This window comes from Schistocerca nitens, chromosome 4 (genome assembly GCF_023898315.1).
Source record: "Schistocerca nitens isolate TAMUIC-IGC-003100 chromosome 4, iqSchNite1.1, whole genome shotgun sequence".
Classification (NCBI taxonomy): domain Eukaryota; kingdom Metazoa; phylum Arthropoda; class Insecta; order Orthoptera; family Acrididae; genus Schistocerca; species Schistocerca nitens.
Window position 1 is genome coordinate 382,761,622 of NC_064617.1, and position 20,038 is coordinate 382,781,659.

Below are 20,038 nucleotides of genomic sequence, written 5' to 3' on the forward strand. Positions count from 1 at the left end.
ATTAACACAAACGGTCTTACTGGGAGAGAAACGGAAGCCGGTTTCGATGCTCCAAGAGTGGAGGTGATCAAGACATCCTTGAAGACGTTCAAGAAGGCTGGTCCGTTGAGAGCTGTAGTAGATCGCAAAATCATCCACAAAGAGGGAGCCCGAGACATCGGGAAGGAGACAACCCGTAATTGGATTTATAGCGATGGCAAACAGTACAACACTCAGCACGGAGCCCTGGGGTACCCCGTTTTCTTGGGAGAAAGTGCGGGAGAGAGTAGTGTTCACCCGCACCCTAAATGTGCGCTCTGCCATAAATTCGCGAAGAAAAAGGGGCAGCCGGCCTCGAAAGCCCCATGAGAACAGTGTGCGGAGGATGCCTGTCCTCCAACAGGTATCGTATGCTCTCTCCAGATCAAAAAATATTGCTACCGTTTGGCGTTTCCGGAGAAAATTGTTCATGATATAAGTGGAGAGAGCAACAAGATGGTCAACTGCAGAACGATGCTTTCGGAATCCGCATTGGGCAGGTGTTAAAAGACTGCGGGATTCCAGCCACCACGCTAAACGGTAATTCAGCATACGCTCCAAAACCTTACAGACACTACTCGTGAGAGAAATGGGGCGATAGCTAGAGGGGAGATGTTTGTCCTTTCCAGGTTTCGGAACAGGAACGACGATAGCTTCCCGCCATCGTCTGGGAAAAGTACTGTCGGTCCAAATTCGATTATAAAGGCGAAGGAGGTAACGCAGACTATGGGTTGATAAATGTAGCAACATTTGGACGTGGATACCATCTGGTCCTGGGGCGGAGGAGCGAGAAGAAGAGAGTGCATGTTGGAGTTCCCGCAAGGAGAAAACAGTATTGTAGCTTTCGCGATTTTGAGAGGAGAAAGCAAGAGGTCGCACTTCCGCTGCACGTTTCTTCGGGAGAAACACTGGCGGGTAATTTGAAGAGCTCGAAATCTCGGCAAAGTGCTGACCCAATGAGTTAGAAATTGCGACGGGGTCCACTAATGTATCATGCGCGACAGTGAGCCCAGAGACCGGGGAGAAACCAGGCGCGCCTGAGAACCATCGAAGCCGACTCCAAACTTCCGAGGAGGGAGTGAAGGTGTTAAATGAGCTAATAAAGAATTTCCAGCTTGCCTTCTTGCTATCGCGGATGACACAACGGCATCGCGCTCGGAGCTGCTTATAGCGGATACAGTTGGCCAAAGTAGGATGGTGGCGGAAAACGCGGAGAGCACGTCGCCGCTCACGTAGTGCATCACGGCATGCCTCGTTCCACCAAGGAACTGGGGGGCGCCGGGGCAATTCGGAGGTGCGTGGTATCGAATGTTCCGCAGCTGTAAGAATAACGTCGGTAATATGTGTGACCTCATCGTCGACGCTGGGAAAGTGACGGTCATCGAATGTCGCTAGAGACGAAAAAAGTGTCCAATCGGCTTGAGCAAACTTCCAGCGTCGCGGGCGCATATATGGCTGTTGAGGCTGCAGTCTAAGGACACATGGAAAGTGGTCACTCGAGTGTGTATCATCAAGGGCGAACCATTCGAAGCGCCGAGCTAGTGGAACAGTACCGACCGCAAGGTCCAAATGAGATAAATTTGCCGTGGAGGCAGACAAAAACGTAGGGACCCCAGTGTTGAGGCAAACTAGATCTGCTTGGTGGAAGACGTCTAGCAATAGTGAGCCACGTGGACAAGGATGTGGAGATCCCCAAAGCGGGTGGTGGGCATTGAAGTCCCCAACCAGCAAATATGGGGGTGGAAGCTGACCAAGAAGATGAAGGAGATCAGCTTGTGCCATTGGTGTGGACGATGGAATGTATACAGTACAAAGAGAGAACGTGTATCCGGAAAGGGAAAGACGGATGGCGACAGCTTGGAAGGAAGTGTTTAAATGGATTGGGTGATAATGGAGAGTTTCATGGAGAAGAATCATGAGTCCTCCATGTGCTGGAGTGCCTTCAACAGAGGGGAGATCATATCGGACGGACTGAAAATGAGGGAGAACAAAGCGGTCATGGGGACGCAGCTTTGTTTCCTGAAGACAAAAGATGACCGGCGAGTAGTATTTTAAGAGGATCGACAATTCATCCCGATTGGCTCGAATACCGCGGATATTCCAGTGGATAATGGACATAGGGTGAACTGGAAATGGAGGAATGTGACCAAGGTCGCTGTCAACTCAACGACTGCTCTGAGCTTGCGACCGACAGCACGGAATGGCATTCAGCCGAAGGCAGAAGATCCTGATCCATAGGTTGGTCAGGAGCAGCTCCTGCCACCAGCGACCGGCCGGTTGATCGGCCGCCAGCAGTGCGCCTCGGCGACACAGAAGACGGCCGAGGGCGACTTCCGCCAGGTGGTGCTGTAGATGGGACACGCCTTGGCGGAGAAGGAGAGGAACTGGGTTTCTTTGTAGCCTTCTTGGAAGTATGATGTTTAGAGGAAGGAGGAACCGACGGTTGCGAAGTTGCCGTATGTAAAAACTCTTCACGAGTATGCTCTTTTTTCGAAGTCTTGGTGTCTGACTTTTGGGCTCGAGATTTAGCAGAACTCGACGAAGGGTGAACCAGAGAGTGGGCAGGCGAAAGTGGTGAGGTTGAACGGGCGATCTTTGCGCTGGCCGATCTGACGACCGTGGCACTAAAGGTGAGGTCGCAAGTCTGCGTGGCCGCCTCCTTTGTTGGCCGAGGAGAAGCAAGGACAGTGCTGTATTTTCCTTTCTGAGGCACAGTGGGCTGTCGACTGGCGAATAATTTTCGAGCAGCAAAGGTCGACACCTTTTCCTTTACTCGAATTTCCTGGATGAGCTTTTCGTCCTTAAAAACGGGACAATCTCGAGAGGAAGCGGCGTGGTCACCCATACAGTTGATGCAGCGAGGGGATGGAGGTGGACAAGCACCCTCATGGGCATCCCTGCCACACGTAACACATTTGGCCGGATTGGAACAGGACTGGCTGGTGTGATTGAACCGCTGGCACCGATAGCAACGCGTAGGGTTCGGGACGTAAGGGCGAACGGAAATTATCTCATAGCCGGCTTTGATTTTCGATGGTAGTTGAACTTTGTCAAATGTCAAGAAGACAGTGCGGGTTGGAATGATGTTCGTGTCAACCCTTTTCATAACCCTGTGAACAGCCGTTACGCCCTGGTCAGACAGGTAGTGCTGGATTTCTTCGTCAGACAGTCCATCGAGGGAGCGTGTATAAACGACTCCACGCGAGGAATTTAAGGTACGGTGCGGTTCCACCTGGACAGGGAAGGTGTGTAGTAGTGACATACGCAGCAATTTTTGTGCCTGGAGGGCACTGACTGTTTCTAACAACAGGGTGCCATTCCGTAATCTGGAACAAGACTTTACAGGACCTGCAATTGCGTCGACACCTTTCTGAATAATGAAAGGGTTGACCGTGGAGAAGTCGTGACCTTCGTCAGACCGAGAAACAACAAGGAACTGTGGCAACGATGGAAGAACTGACTGTGGTTGAGACTCAGTGAACTTACATTTGTGAGCAGACATAGTGGAAGGTGAGGAAACCATTGCGGAAGAATCCCCCATGATTACCGGCGTCTCCGATGGCACGCTCCTCCCTTGTGGGGGCCCTCTCTGAGGGCACTCCCGCCTTAGGTGATTGTTCACACCTCAGGTCACACCTCCCGACAAACGGACGGAGGGACCAATCGGCACTTTCGGAAGGTATCAGCTCGGGTACGTGTCCTACCTGTCTACCCGGGGCGGGGAATTACGCGTTACCCCGTCACCGGCTAAGCATGGAAGTGCGTGGGTTGGCCTTCAGACACGCACAGGGAGGAAGAAAGAGAAAGGGAAAGGAAAGAAGAGAGGTCTCAAACGCCGCAGCGGAGAAGGTAGAGAGAAGAGGTAAGGAAAAGAGAAGGACAAGGGAAGGATGAAGACTTACAAGCAAGGAAGGAAGGCGAAGAATGTAGTATATTTACAAGCGTCCGTCTCCGGACGTAGGCACAAACCATAACCCCAGAGAAAGGGAAAGAAAGAGCCAGAGGTGAAGAGGGGGGGCGAAGATGGGGGATGGGGAAGGATGCGGAAAGGGAAGGTATGCAGCCCGGAAAGGAAGGAAGGCCACATCAGCTCGGGGTCCCGTGCTCGCTACGCACGTATCCACAAAAGAGTTGTGGATCCCCTGGGGGGGAGACTATTCTTTTGTTACCATTATATTATGCATACTCATTTATTGTTTGTGTCTGTCAAAGTAAGAGGGGACTGATGACCATTGATGTTTTCACAAAATCGGATGGTTGAAACCTGCAACCAGCTATCCTGATTTAGGTTTTCCGTGATCTCCCTAAATCACTTCAGGCAAATGCCTGGATGGTTCCTTTGAAAGTGCATGGCTGATTTCCTTTCCTAATACAATAGGACCAATGACATTGCTGTTTGGTCCCCTGCCCCAAACGAAATAACCAACGAAAAAAATCATACCTCAATGATTCCACCATGTCATACTCGGCCAGCACCACAATTTAGCACATCCGGGCATTTTCCCAACCACTGGACTAGAGACAGACAGGTTTGTGTGGCCTAATGTACAGAAATGCAGTAAACTTTGGGCTCACATTTGTATCCTGTGGCAAAAGAAAGAAGTCTCACATCATGTGCAACCTCCCATACGCCATTTCCAATTCGCGAAAGGGTGCTTTTAACACAAAACATACTAACCTCATAAGCCCACTCTCTCGGTGATTGAACGGATCACATGATGGGTCAAAGTAACATCACTAAAAAGAGAGTGACCTAATCTACTGCCAAAGCGTTTACTGAAACATGGATCTCATGCTCTGGCTGCCCGATGCCCATCACATCAGACCAGGGCAGGCAGTTCAAATCTGCTCTCCCCCTCGAACTTAGCAACATGACAGACACTAAGCATTTACAACTACAGCATACCACTCTCAACGCAATGGTTTGGTCAAGCAGTAGCAACACACACAAAAAGCAGCCCCCATGTGCCATCAACTATGGACTGATGTTTTCAGTAGGGTCTCCTGGGAGTCTGCGCAGCACAAAAACACATCATCAGAGGCTCACTGACAAATTCTATACCATGACACACTCCCTTCCCCCATCTCCAGTAGACTTTGTGCTCCACGAATCACCACCTACAGCCTCAGACCTACTGGACTCAGTAGCACATGTTAAGTCCCACAGCACACCACCTTATACCATCACACCTTCCACACTTGCCAATTAAAGTCTTTGTTCCCATAGCACTCAGACTGTGATTTCGTAATGTTAAGAGATGACAATGTACAACCTGTCCTACATCTCCCTCCCCCCCCCCTCCCTACTCAGACCCCTACAAGGTGCTCCGAAGAGATGATCAAATATTCCACATCTTAATAAATGGAACAACTGTGTCTGTCAACCATCAACCGACTCAAACCTGTGTTGACACTTTAAAGTGCTCACCGGACGACAACAATGTGCCAAACACTCCACCTCCAAAACCTGCCAACTCTCCCACTACTGACACCGTAGCGTCAACCTTCGTATTACGACTGGATGTCCACAACTTCCTTCCCAATTACCTCCAAATCAAGGTCATAGACTGCAAACTTCTTATCGAAGTTCAGCACACCAACCATCTAACTGCAGACTGCTCCACCACATAGCACTTCTGCAACACCAAATTGGCACGACACATATACCACAGCCCTCAAATCTTTAGTGTCCAACAAATTTATCCTCACAATCACTGTAGCATGTTTATTTCCAACAAACACCACACCATTGCCGGAGCCACTCTACCTCTCCTCCTGACGCCACCCCACAGTCGCGCTATGGCTGGCCCCACCACATACCAGACCGCCTCCACGATTACCACTTGGATGCCACCCAACGTATGTCACTGCCAGATATCCTCGACACTGAAGATGACAATGCACCTGGGAGGCCTACCTGTCTCTGTGCAACCTCTCAACCTTGACACTTGGCCTAGCCTCCCTCGCCCTACTCCACACTGGGGACATTGCTCCAGAAAATCATATCGACCTGAATCCCACACAGGAAATACAGAGATGAGCAGTCAGTCTGGTGACTGTCACATTATGTTGCTTGTACAGTGTATGTTTATATAGCCAAACAAGTCTTATATACAGAGTATATGGATCCAGTGATTATTCATCATAATTGTCTCCTATGCTCTATAGATCTACAGTGTCTTATTTGAAATATCTTCAACTCCATATTAATAATTTTTTAGAACTGTGACAATTTCTCCTTATTTTGGACGGAAATATGTGAGAAACTCATTTCTCTAAATTTCTTCTGCATTCCTTCTTTAGTGTACCACACTGCTTACTTCTGTATACATCTTGGTAGTAATTATTTATAAATAGCTGCTACACGTGAACTGCATTTAATAAGTTCCCATTCTCTTTACCACACTGATTTGATTTTATTAAAGCGAAATAAAATCAGTATAGAGTATTGTCTGCCAATTTCTGGGCACACTGCTAGATCCTTTACAACTATTCTTAATGTGTTACAGTACTGTTCGTAACATGAAAGTATTTCTATACCCTTACTTGTTCCTGACTATCTTGTGTACATCCATTTTTCATTCTGAAGACATAAATAATGATCCAAGGTGTCTTTCCAGAAATCTCGGTACTGTACTTATTTGCTTGGGTAAATTAGTCTAAAAAACAATACAGATTCATTAATAAATATGATGAATTTAAAGTTGGCATTCAGCTCATAGTAAACTTCATCCTAGTCAACATTTTTTAAAAGTTTTCTAGGTCATTTTCCATTATTCTGGTAAAATCACCACCAATACAGTTTTATTTTGGGTGTTTCTGGAGTGTACAAGCAGCTAAGTTATTTAATGTGACTGAATGCGACATGATCCATCGAGCCATTTGACATTGCATAGGCATGTGCGTGTTAGCCTTTGCTAATTGTATGAATAAGATATTTCTGAGAAGACAACTTTCTTGAGTTAGTCAAGTAGGAAAATTGATGAAAATATGAAATTGTATGTGGCTAAGAGCACCTCTAGATCACTTTACTGTCAGATAACTTTAAAAAAATTTACTTTAAAATCATCACAGGTCAAACTCCTTTATCTGACAAACAGAACACAACAAATCAGAAATTTTCATGCAAATTTCCTAACTACCCAGAGTTAACTGTATACCGCAAAAATAACAAGTTTTACAATGGGCAATATTAACCCACAAGCACATGCTTCTACATCCTGATCTATGAACAGATTACTTTTACACTGTTGACTTTGTATTAATTTATTTATTATTGTAAGAATTCCTCGTCCATCCACATTAGAATGATATGATTATGTAGCTGCTATATAACCACTTAGTTTAAAATTATGAACCTTGTGGTTATATTGTGCTCAGGCAGACAAATAACATCAGTTTCATTCCAACTTGTAAGATTCTCTAAAGAAACTATCAGCTGTCCCTCTCTTCTTCCCTCGTACTGCGATTAAGCTGGTTGATTTCCTCTAACCCTTAATTTCACGTCATGATGTGTGTGTCACTTACATCTTACTTGATGTTGTGTGTCTGATTCCTGATGGGGACCTAAAAGAGCTGTCGCATCATATTCCAATAATTACAGATAAAACAATGAAAAGTTCAGGATGGAATAACAACAACATTACAAAAAGGATAGACTACTACCCTCCTTATAGAGGTGGTGATGAGTTGCAGACAGGCACAATGATAAAACTGCTATACATTTAAGCATTTGGCCAAAAGGCCTTTTTCTGAAATAGAAAACACAAGCATTCCCACAATCAACACACACACACACACACACACACACACACACACACACACACACACACACACACACACACAAACAACCTCTGCTGTAGCTGGCTACGACAGTGATTGCGTGCGTGTGCATGTTTTCTATTTCAGAAGATAGCCTTTTGGCCAAAGTTTAAATGTGTATCAGTCTTTTCGTTGGGCCTGTCCATGACTTAGCAAATCTTCTATATGGTGAACAGCAATATTACTTGTCTTTATCCCTTATATTCTGGTGCAAACCATGCAAAATGTATAACCATCTTCCTACAGTGTTCACTGGAACAGCATCCACCTAACATCGTGCAGCCACGCAGATCTTTATTTGCCTGCTTTCCAGCAATTAAATAAAGGATGGCCATGCTACCACAGGACCTTATCAAAATCCTTACTTGCATATTCAGTATCTGCTTCTATTTTCTCCAATTCACAACTAATACTGTACTTTACATTTTTAGCCAGGATGTTTCCATCTCCCAACTATCAATACTTAATGGTATTTGCTAAAATTCTTAACATTTTTCTGACTATTGTTACCTGACTGATACAAGCAACAGGATTCACAAAACTTGTGACCTAGTATCCTGATAGTAACTTTTCTTGTGAATGTTTGTGAAATTATGAGTCACTGTAATTATATTGTGCTCAGTCAGACAAATAACATCAATTTCTTTCCAACTTCATTTGCCCCAGGAATCAGCTGTGGTGGCAGACTGCTCTGTACTGTAGCCCAAGGATTAGAATAGGGTGGGAAGTTGCGGTAACACAGTGATCTGTACGATATTTCAGGGTCTAAATTCATTTTTGGCAACCTTTGCTCCATTTTGAACATATGTCATCAAAAGCTTCCCTCAATGGTGGATGAGCAAACTGAGGTTAGGGCACACTTTTATCCTAGGGGTGAGAAATCACCAACAAAGGTGGATAAACCAACATATATTGGTCAACAGCACAGAATGGTAAAGGCAATGACAAACTATTCCATTGAAGATCCTACAAATATCCTGAGTATGCTGCAATCATGGAAGTCAAGATTAATGAGGAATTAACTACTGATCATGGATCACGCAGTCCAACATCTGGCAGGAGAGGGTACAGGGCTTCTCAGGTAATTATCAAGCGAAACTATTTCAATGCAAAGTAATTTAAATGCATTAGTGATTTCCCATATAGGCAATAAGACAGCAGGAAATTTTGGGCTACAGGAAAACAAATGAAGGAGTTCAAAATTTGGTAGATTTCTGCAACCAAAATGATATGGTTATTATAAATACATCATTTGAAGTTCCTCTTAGAAGGACGTACACATAAGAGACGACAGAAAACAGACGTTTCAGTTAGATTATATACTAATGGAGTAAAGGTACAGGAATTGGATAAAAATTATGCCACAGCTATACCGGTCCAGACATCAGTAGTGACCACACACTTGTGTTAGCCAAGTGCTAGATTTAAAAGAATCAAGTGGTTTCTCTTTCTATCTCTTTCTTTTTTTACAAAAAAGGAATGTAGAAGACTGAAAGATGAAGCAATAAAGATGGCTTCCTAGGAAAGTATCATTTAAATAGCAATTGAAGTGATGAGCCAAAAGCAGTGGAATACAATCACGATGGAGATAATTGAACCAAAAATGAGCTTTTTAGAAAAAGAAACTGAAGTCCAGAAAATCCTAGACATTGGACGCATCAGATTCCACCTACCTGCTTTGACCCATTATGTAATGGTGGTGTGATGTGTGATGTCACTATGGTGGTGGTGTTTTTTAGTTGGTTCATGTTTGTAGATGTCAACTGCCACCACCCACTGGTTGTGGCTGTCAACATGTTGAGTTTAATGTGTGGTATTGTGTATGTTGAGTCTTCGTTATATTTGGTGTTTCAGTTAGTTATTGGTGTTTTTGTTAGATGTGATTAGTTTGGTGTTTGTCACCTTTTTTTATGTGGATGGGTACAGGGGGTTGGGGCAACCTAGGTGATTTTGTCAGATACTTTGATGGTATGTAATTTTTGTTTTAATCTACAGCAATTGTGATGTTTTGTCTGTTTTATATTTATGGTATTTCGGTTTTGTTTTAATTTATCTAGTGAATATGGGAGTTTTCAAGTTGTTAGGGTTTCGGTGGTGATTTGTGAGCTATGTAGGAGTTTGAAGTTTGTGGTTGTGGTTTCCCAGTAGGTATCAAGAGTCGCGTTTGAGCTATATAGTTCAAGGAAAATGTCTGATTCCACTGTTTGGAGTTGTAGGTGTTGGTCTTTTGGTATCGAGGGCTTCATGTGAGCTATATAGATCAAGGGAAATGTCCGATTCTGCTATTCACATGTTTGTTTTTTTGGTATCATGGGCTTTGTTTGAGCTACATAGGTAGAGTCAAGTGTACAATTCCTGTTGGTTTTGTGGCTGTAGCGTTATGTCAAGAGGTTAAAGTTTAGAATTTTTTTTTTTTTTTTTTTTTTTTTAATAATATTCGGTTTGGGATGGTGTGATGTTTTGTATTTTTATATACTTAGCTTGTCCCAGCCCTAAACCCCATATTTCCCACAGTTTCCCATTAGTTTCATTTTATTGTTGGAGTGAGGCATTCTTGTGTCGTGACGACATCGTCTCCATTTTGTATACACTGGAAACAGGCGTTTCCAACATATGGATGACATCGTAGGTCAAAGCAGATGGGTGGAATTGGACACTTCTCTAATGCTCAGGAAGGAAAACACTGTAGATGACTACAAAAGAATTAAAAATGACATCACAACAAATGTGGAGAAGAAATATCGGTATGGACCAAAAGCATACCTAGAGACGAAGAAGAAGATCAGAACAATAGAAAACAGAAGCAAGTTTATAAGAAAATTAGAGCCCTTCAGTATAAACCTACAATTAAATCTGTACTAGTAAAACATAAAGAGGGAATATTACCAATAGAAAATCTTGAGATGTGCATTCATTGGGAAGTGTATGCAATACAACTTTGTGATAAGGACACCAACAACTGAAGTGAGCTAAGTGATGGCATTAATGAGTTAAGAGAAATGCAGCATCCTCCAATCATGTGACATGAATTGTAACATGCTGGTCAAAAATTCATAGAAGAAAAAGCAGCTAGTGTGGGTACATCCCTGCAGAACTGCTGAAAAATTTAGTTAACAACATGAAACATCAATTATTCAGAATAATAAATTACTGCTATGAAACATGAATCATGCCACAAGACACTACTAAAATGGGAAAGGCTGATGACTATAGAAGACCAATTTGCATTTAGAGAAACTGGAGAACAATGGAAGCAATTTTGGTCTAGCACATGCTATTGGACATAAGGACGAATATGAATAGGAGAGCTTATCTTACTTCAGTGACTTAGAAAACCTTTTCGCAATGTGAACTGTCAGCTAGTCTTTAGAACTATGAAAATATAGGACTTAACTGGAAGGACAGAGGAATGATCAATTGTATCAGAACGTAAAGCCAAACGTAAACATCAGTAACATAGTGGAAGAAGCCAATATTAGATAAGGGGTTAGACAAGGATGTCCCCAATCTCCGTATTTCTTTAATGTGTTCAATGAGGAACCTATTCAGATCATGAAGGAGAATGGAAAGGAAATAAAAGCCAACGGCAAAAAGATGGACTGTACCAGATTTGCTGATGACATAGTAACAGCTGGAGACTCAAACTGAAATGAAAAGTCCTAGCAGGCATTCTTAGCTATGGAAATTTAAAGTGAACAAACAGCAGCACAGAAAAATATGGAACAATGTCAAACCAATATAGAAATTGATTAGGCCAGAACTGTTCAGGAGAAACAACTTTGTTATCTTGGTAGTATAATCACAGAGGACAGTAGATGTTTAATGGAAGTGAAGGGAAGATTTCATTGGCAAAACAAGCTTTTCTGACTAAAAAAACATTTTAACCAGCAAACGTATGCATACATATCTCAGAAAATCCTCTGCAAAACCATCTGTTTGGAGAACACTGCAGGCTGGATGAAAATAAGAACAAACCTAGAAGCTTAAGGGTAGTCAAAAATTAGAGAAACAGAAAAGAGAAAATGAAAATTTATTGGACATGTCACCAGACAACACTATCATTTTTGAAGGAAATGTGCTGGGACAGAAACATAAAGAACAGCCTAGGATGACATATTTGGGAGACATCAAGAAGAGGATAGAATGTGACAATTACACAAAAGTGTACCAAACCGCCAGTGACAGAAGAATGGGATTGCATCAAGGCATTAGCATTTACAATATATGAGGGTGCGTTGTAATGTAATGCCTCTTAAATTTTTTGTGGGAACTCTTAAATCCTTTTGAATTAAACAAATTTTATTTACATTCTATATCTTTATTCTTCGTGTCTATACATTTGCTTCTCTCTGCCGTTAGAGTGCTCCGAACTGTAGCATGTAACATGGCGATGTGTAATGTAACTTTGGCGGTGCATGAGAAACAGCATGCTGTAGCTGAGTTTTGAATTCAAAGAGTCTGTCCACACCGAGCACCCACTCAGCACGACAATGCCAAGTCACACAAGCGCTGCAACACTAGCAAAAATCTGACACCTTGGGTTCATTGTCATCGATCATCCTCCATACAGCCCCAATTGGTCCCATGTTATTTTCATCTGTCAATGCTCCTGGAAGGACCAGGTGTCCATAGTGTGTGAAGTGATAGTGCATAATTTTCATACTACATTATTGTACAATAGAAACCAACTGAATGAGGCAGGGCAACATTAAGATATTGACCTCATATCCTGGAGGACAGTTTGGTCTGTCTGGTCATTCTGTTTGTCTTTGCAAAAGAATGTTTCTGTTGTTAGTTTTGTTTCCTCTGTTTCAGATGCAGTGCAATACATATGAGAAGGGATCTGGTGGTAGCCTAGTTGTTACTGACATAATACCAGCAGGTTTTCATGTGTTCGAGCATCACATTTTTCTGCAGTGCTGTGTATTGTGTTTATGTGGTTTCATTTTTTCACATGTGTTTTATATCCAAGTTTCATAATTTAACTACACCACTGACTTATTGTGCATGTTGCACTTTCCATCAGTGTTATGCAATGAATTCACGCGTTTTCACTTTTTTGGTAGTGTTTTTATTTTCAAAATTTAATGTTCATTGCTTTACTTCATTGTCCACATTGCAGTCATAAGCTCGAGTCTGTATTTGTGATTCCCCTTCCAATCACGTACCAAGTAAGTTGGCTGTGCCAATTGTAAATACTGGATTCGCATTTGGGAGGACTAGGGTTTATTTCCTGTCCAGCCATCCTGTCTTGGGTTTCCCATGGTTCCTTGTGTTGCTAAGGTGAATGCTAGGATGGTTATTTTGACTAGCCATGGCCGATTTCCCGCGCTATCCTCACCTAATCCCACCCTACTTCATTAATGTTTTATATATGTGTATACTATTTCTGTAATGTAAGACATGGCCAATGCTGTTGTACTAAACAGTCTATGGACAAATAAATAATAAATAAATCCTGATTTAGGTTTCCCCCAGTCTTCTTAAATCATCTCGAACAAATGCTGGGATTGTTCCTTCAGAAAGATCACGTTCAAATACGTGCTCTATCCTCATAAAATATGAGGATGAGTCAAATGAAAACCTTAAATTTGTAATAACAAATCAAAATTTCATGCCGTTATCCTGTAAGTTGATAAGCGTGTTACAAACAGTATGCAGAATGGCCTGTAGGTGGCAGCATAGTGCAGATGCACACATACCGTTGCAGTATCAGTATAAAGATGGCCGTCCCACTTGTGACTTGCACCAGGGAAGAACAGCATTCTGTTATTCAGTTTTTGCGTAGCGAAGGTGTGAAATCTATTGAAATTCACCGACGAATGAAGGTTCAGTACGGTGATGCATGTTTGTCACAGCAGCAAGTCTATGAATGGAGTAGGAAGTTCATAAATGGTGTGACTTCAGTGGCAGATGCTCCTCGTCCAGGTCAGGCACAACGAGTTGTGACTCCACAGAACATTGCAGCAGTAGAAGCCATAGTGAAGGAAAACTGCCAAGTGACACTGAATGATATTGCAGCATGTTTACAGATTAGCCATGGGTCAGCACACCACACTGTGCATGATGTGCTCCAGTTTCACAAAGTGTCTGCAAGATGGGTGCCATGGCAGCTCACTCCTGAAATGAGAGAACGACATGTTGATGCTTGTGAAGAACTTCTTCAGCACTTTGAACGAGAAGGTGATGGCTTCCTTGCAAGAATCATTACTGGGGACGAAACCTGAGTTCACTTCCACCAACCGGAAACAAAGAGAGCGAGCAAGGAATGGCGCCACTCCTCATCACCAAAACCAAAGAAGTTTCGAACAGAACCATCAGCAGGGAGGGTTATGCTGACTCATTTTTGGGACGAAAAAGGCGTCATTTTGGAGCATTACATTTCTATAGGTTTTCATTTGACTCTCCCTCATAGGTATATTTGAGTTATTCACTTCAATCTATTATCATGACAACTGCGAGAATGCCTGGATAAAGAACTAGGGTGAAGTGGGGTAAGTGTAACCACGTTTTGGCATAGTTCAACTTTGGCACCAAATTGCCAACTTGCTATTGAAGATATGATTTTGAAATTTCTCAAGCTTAAAGTTTGACTTATTGACTTTTAAACCATCTACACTCTGTTTTTGAAAAAAAAAAATTATATGGTCAAATAATTGTTTTTAAAATTTTGTGTTGTGAGGTTACACTTGCCCCATGGTACGGGGCAAGTGTAACCCCACATTGTTGTACCCATACAGAGCATTGTAAAAGAGACTTGGGGTATGTGACCTGATTACCCAATTTTCACTGAATTTGAGGATTTTTAAATTATTAAAATATCTTAAATTTTACTCAAGATATGAACTTTTTTGCACACACCTCTGTGTGTATTATGAAATACACAGAAAATGTTAGCTAAACTAAAAAATAGGTGTTAGCCTAAAACATAAAACACTGAAACAGAATGCTTCATATATGATTTATTTTTGTTTTAGGCCAGTAATTTAATAGTTTAAATTCTACAAAAGTAATATTTTTTCTTTAGTAGGCAATTTAACAAAAATAATAAAATATCTAGTATCAAGAGAAAAGAAAAATTCACTTTATAAGTTCACTTTCTATTATTTTTCATGGTAATTGAACTAAAGTTGTTGGCAATTTGTGTTTAATGCTAAACTGCCCTAATTCAACTTATTATATTCACACTTAGGCCCTAACTATTATTTAGTCACTGAATGTTGTATGAATCAAATGTAACACCAAATGTCCGGTCTCCCTTGTGACCCAAAGTAGGCTCAGGCAGCACTGAAATGACATCAGAGGATGGAACTTTTGTCTCATCTCTTCTATCAGGCCTGTAGAATGTGGTGCCATGCTTTGTCTCATTTATGCATCTGAGGAAAATCACTTCTGGATCTCCTAAATCACTAATTTTGGTAACTTGGCCAATAAAATGAACTTTCTTACATTTTGTTGCAAAAGCTACCAGAACATAGTTTTATCTTTGGCTTCAAAAAAGTTTGCCTCTTCTTCTTCTTCTTCTTCTTCACAGTTTATCATTTCTTTCCTGAGATCATCCAGTGTTATTATGGTCCCATTTTCTTCATCTCTACTTATTAAAGATAGGCCTCCTTCAGTTTCACTTTCTTCACTTGTTGATTTAACTTCCAGTCTTTTTTTCTTGTTACCCACATGAGCAATCAGGGATTTTTTTTCCACAACATTCCAAGATGCCATTTCGGATAAAGAAACAGCACTTTGTTTGGAAGATTTACTTCTCATTACCAAGCCCTTTTTTATGTCGATAATGCTTTTTTGTTTTGCTTTCCCCTTATTATTCTTGTTTCCTTTAAAATCTTTTTCTTTATAGAGGGCATCTTGAAAAGTGATAACTTCAGCTCCTGGTGCAATCCTTTTCTTCTTTGTTTTACCAGTGGGCCTACACTGTCTGACTGTTTCCAATAATAAGCTTTCAAATGACAAATCAGAAGTTCCAGAACATAATGAAACATTGGTTAGCTCGGGAATGGTTGAGAAAGAACTCTGCCTGATACTGGGATAACTGCAGGGCTCAGTAGACGTAGGTAAATAAAATTCTGGAGGTTGTTCAGCTGGAAGCTTCCCAAAAATCTGAGTACTTTCTGTTAGAGACGTAGCTTCCACACAATCTATGGCTACATTATCGTGAGCTGGCAATGGATTTGTTTCTGTCAAAGATTTGGTTTGAGCTACATATCTCTTATATGCCTCCGGATCATATTTAGTTTTTATCACTTACTTCTCTACAGTAAGGGAATATTCCTGCTTTTTGAAAACCACTTTTCAACAATTCAGGTGGCGTTTCATTCCATACAGCAGTGCGAAGACTGGAAAAGTCACGTTTGTTAATTTTTACCCCTTGATGATGTGTCTGGTGACGAGTTAACTTTTGGTCCCAAGTAGATTTCACACTCTTAAACACTGCTACATCCATTGGCTGCAGGATGTGACTTGAATGAGAGGGCAGCTTTATTACTGTAATATCATTTTCAATAGCACTTTTAATCACACGGTCATCAATGTGTGTAGTGTGGCCATCATAGATTAGAAGGATAGGTCTACGTTGACCACAAAATTTCAAAAAAGATTTTTCAAAATAATTTAAAAAGTGTCTGACTCCATCCATCCATTTACTGAAGCAGCATAGAAGGTTTCAGGAAAAGGAGGTTGTGGTGGTGCTGCCATCCAAGTGCCCCAGACATTCTTACCCTTGAACACTATTAAGGCAGGCAGCTTGTCCCCATCTGCATTACTACCAAGCAACACAGGTAGTTTCCTTAGCAGGTCCCACTGTGATTCTTGCAGAGGGAGAATTAGTTTTACCAACAACTTTGGGTTTTGTTGGGTCTAGAGAGAAACTAGTCTCATCAATATTAAATATCTGCTTTGGTTTGTTTTCAACGTCTAAGTCTCTGAGTGTTTGTTTCAGAATATCAACATACCCCTCAACGATGAAAGGATCAGAGCCAGCTTTTTTTTTCGCGCATATTCAAGGGTCTGTGGCTTTTTTATAGACAGTTTATGCCTTTTCTTGAACCCCTGGAACCAGTCTGCTCCAGGTATACAATTCTTGAACAGGTTTAAATTTTATTTCTTCTTATGTACTTATCAACCAATTCCGAAACTTCCTGCTTAGGCCCCACCCCCACTTTTCTAAAGTTGTCAGTCCATTTGCTAGTTGCTGCTCTTTTTCATACGGGGTTACTGTAGATCATCCTTGAGAAACACTTAACACCACGAAAACCTTTTATGTGTTTCTGAAGTTTTTAGTAGGGTATTTGATATTTAGCACTAGCCTGATTTAATTGTACAAATTCCTCTTTGTATATCATAAATTGCACTGGAAAACTGTTCTTTTGTGTAGGAAGTAGCACAGTTAGTCTTCCTCTGGTAGTTCCTAACCATTTTGGCACTTTATGTTTCACAGATAAAACTTGGCCTACCACAATAAGTCACAAATCTGAAATAAAACAACTTGACAATGGGATGGATAAGTTATGAAAGATTAGGTTTACTCATGTGTAACTAATTTTTCTAAGAGAAATACATTCTAACCTTGCTGATGAGCCCTCAGTAATCCAACCTCTCAATACACCGGCACACGTGAAAAGACAACACAGAAATGAATTCTCATGCTCCACATTGTTGTCAGTCAAACAATACTTCACATACTGTACTGTAATTGAAATTGTGACATTCTTTACAGTTCTGTTTTATAAAAGGAAACGTGGTTTAAAAATATAACAGATTTAAATAAAAAATAAAATATATCTCTCACAAACTCAGTAGGCCTACAAATCCAGCACATCAGGTATTCTGGTATCCATATGTACAGGAAGGCCATTTTACTTGATCTAGTGTGATAGCAAATACAAGGTTACGGCTTAAATAAATAAATCTGTTCCGGAAAGTTTGTTTGGGGCAAGTGTAACCTCCCCCCCTTCTCGTTACACTTGCCGCACATGGGAAAAAGTTGGGGTAAGTGTAACCATGCCCGGCATATCAAGAGCTTTATCAGTAGAGTAAAACGAATCTCATATTTGAAATTATCATGCAAAAGTTAGTTTAGAAACAAAAAATTGTGCAGTTAACTTTAAAACTGCAAAAATGACAGACCACCAAATTCTGAGCATGTCACTCAGAGTGAAAATGTAGATGTCAATTCAAGTCCAAAAATTAATTACCAATTTATGTAATATTTGACAACTTATGGTTAAATATAACAAAGAAAGGACTAAATTAACATGTGTGAAAGGTCAGAGGTAAAAATATAGCTCCTTTAAGGCACCATAAGCCGTGGTTACACTAACCCCATGGTTACAGTTACCCCACTTCACCCTACAATAAACTCCCCACTTAAGTGTGTTTTATTAATTTCTCTCCAGCGCCAGATTTGCAGTTCCTTATAAACAATCGGATCTTCATTAGTTTTGACTCTGCTACAAAAAAGCCAATCTGATGAAGCTTAACATTAATATCTTTTCATCAGCTGGACACAAGCATCAATGTGTTATTAACTTTACATATATCTGCCAGTTCAGAGTGTTTTTATTAAACTCAGTTCCACTATCACACAACAGTACTATCTGAAATTCCGTTTACTATTGTTCTTCCTGCTTTTACTCTAGGCAGTCATGAGACTTTTGTTTATTAGCTATTGAATGTAACACTAATTATCAATGAGATTTTGAAATAAGTGCTTTGTCACACGTATTTACGCAGCTGTGATCACTTAAATGTAACGAAATTCTCTTGTTACGATATAAGAGGTAGTTTCAAATGTTCACATTCATGTTACATCAAAGGGATCATATTTCCACACGAATTGCTATTTTGGTGCTTACAACGTCTGTACAATGTAAATGATTTTTCCAGTCAGTATTGTGAGATACATTCAATGCAAACACAAGATTGTGCTGAAAATGATCATCACATGTAGTTGGTATTAACACAGTTTATATGTACTTGAAAGGCAGTAACACGAAATTCGTGCAGACAACCACAATAGCGTAAAAATGAAAATCGTCCCAGAAGAAGAAACCTCTCGATAATTCAGTTCAGGCTTCGGAGTTAACGAGTTCGTATCGGGAGAACTGCACGATATCTGTCTGGGATTCAATATCTTTCTCCAAAATTGGGGAGTCCAATCGCCACATCAAATTACTTTTGAAACGGGCATCGAACGACGAGCTGATTCAACACTAAAGAGTTCCATAAACGAGAGAGCTTTGTATTTTATATTCTGCTAATAACACAAACAGAAATGCAAAACTGTTTCGTACAATACTCATAATTGGCTCAGTGTTACAAAATGTTTACACTTATTTGAAACTTCTAGGACTGTAGTATACATTCAAAATTTTGACCTCTCAGCTGCGTACAGCGGCCGCTGATTATTTACGTTGTTACATCTGAGATATTTGGTAAGAAGCAAACAAATAAAAGGCTTTTTTCGAAGTATTGAAATACTTCTTGCAGGACTGTAATAACAAAGTCAAAAGCACACAATTAACCATGGACATTCCCTGAAGTATACAGTCCTCTGGTGATGCTGACTACAAAACTGAACACCACCTGCAACGACCTGTGCGAAAGGATTACGCTGAGGCTTAAGATAAACTATAGCTCCTACGTACGTTTTGAAAGTAGCTTGGTGGGGACCTGCCATTCGTGTAAACTGCAGTACTAAAATTTAATTATTACATGTCACTAACACAACATGTGACACAAAACTGAATCTTCCCGCGAAGAAATTAACTTCACTGTTCAAAGATGTTTCACATTTGAATTCCAGTATTTTCCACAAGAATGTGTATTCAATATTAGCGCCAGCGAACAGGTCTTCCTTTTTCTTTTTAGTCGATGGACTCATCCCACTTTTGCAGGACTTCATTCGAAGCACTATCAAAATTGAAAGTTTAGAGAGCTAGAGGTGGTGTATTTGTCGCAGTACAGCAAAAACTCACAAATAACTGAGTCACAAATGCAAGTTACATGCCGAAATGATTACGATTTTTCTTCAGCCACTGACGTCAATGGAGGAGATTTTAATCATCCAACATCCCGCAGGAATAAGAAGGGTCAATGCACACGCCTCTGAAAGGCAACCACTTGGTGATTTGGACTGGCGCATTTTTGTATCCTGTTTAGAAATACTTGGTTGTACAACAGACAAGAG

General features: G+C 41.1%; 1 protein-coding gene across 2 annotated transcripts in view; it reads right to left on the reverse strand.

The window, feature by feature from the left end:
* Positions 1–19,836, reverse strand: part of LOC126251495 (uncharacterized) — an 85,086-nt gene extending 65,250 nt beyond the window's left edge. For both annotated transcript variants that reach the window (XM_049951965.1, XM_049951967.1), the window contains exon 1: positions 19,497–19,836. In XM_049951965.1, the coding sequence (XP_049807922.1) occupies positions 19,497–19,528 (32 nt within the window). In that variant the 5' untranslated portion in view covers positions 19,529–19,836. The remainder of the gene's footprint in view (positions 1–19,496) is intronic.
* Positions 19,837–20,038: the final 202 nt, after the last annotated feature.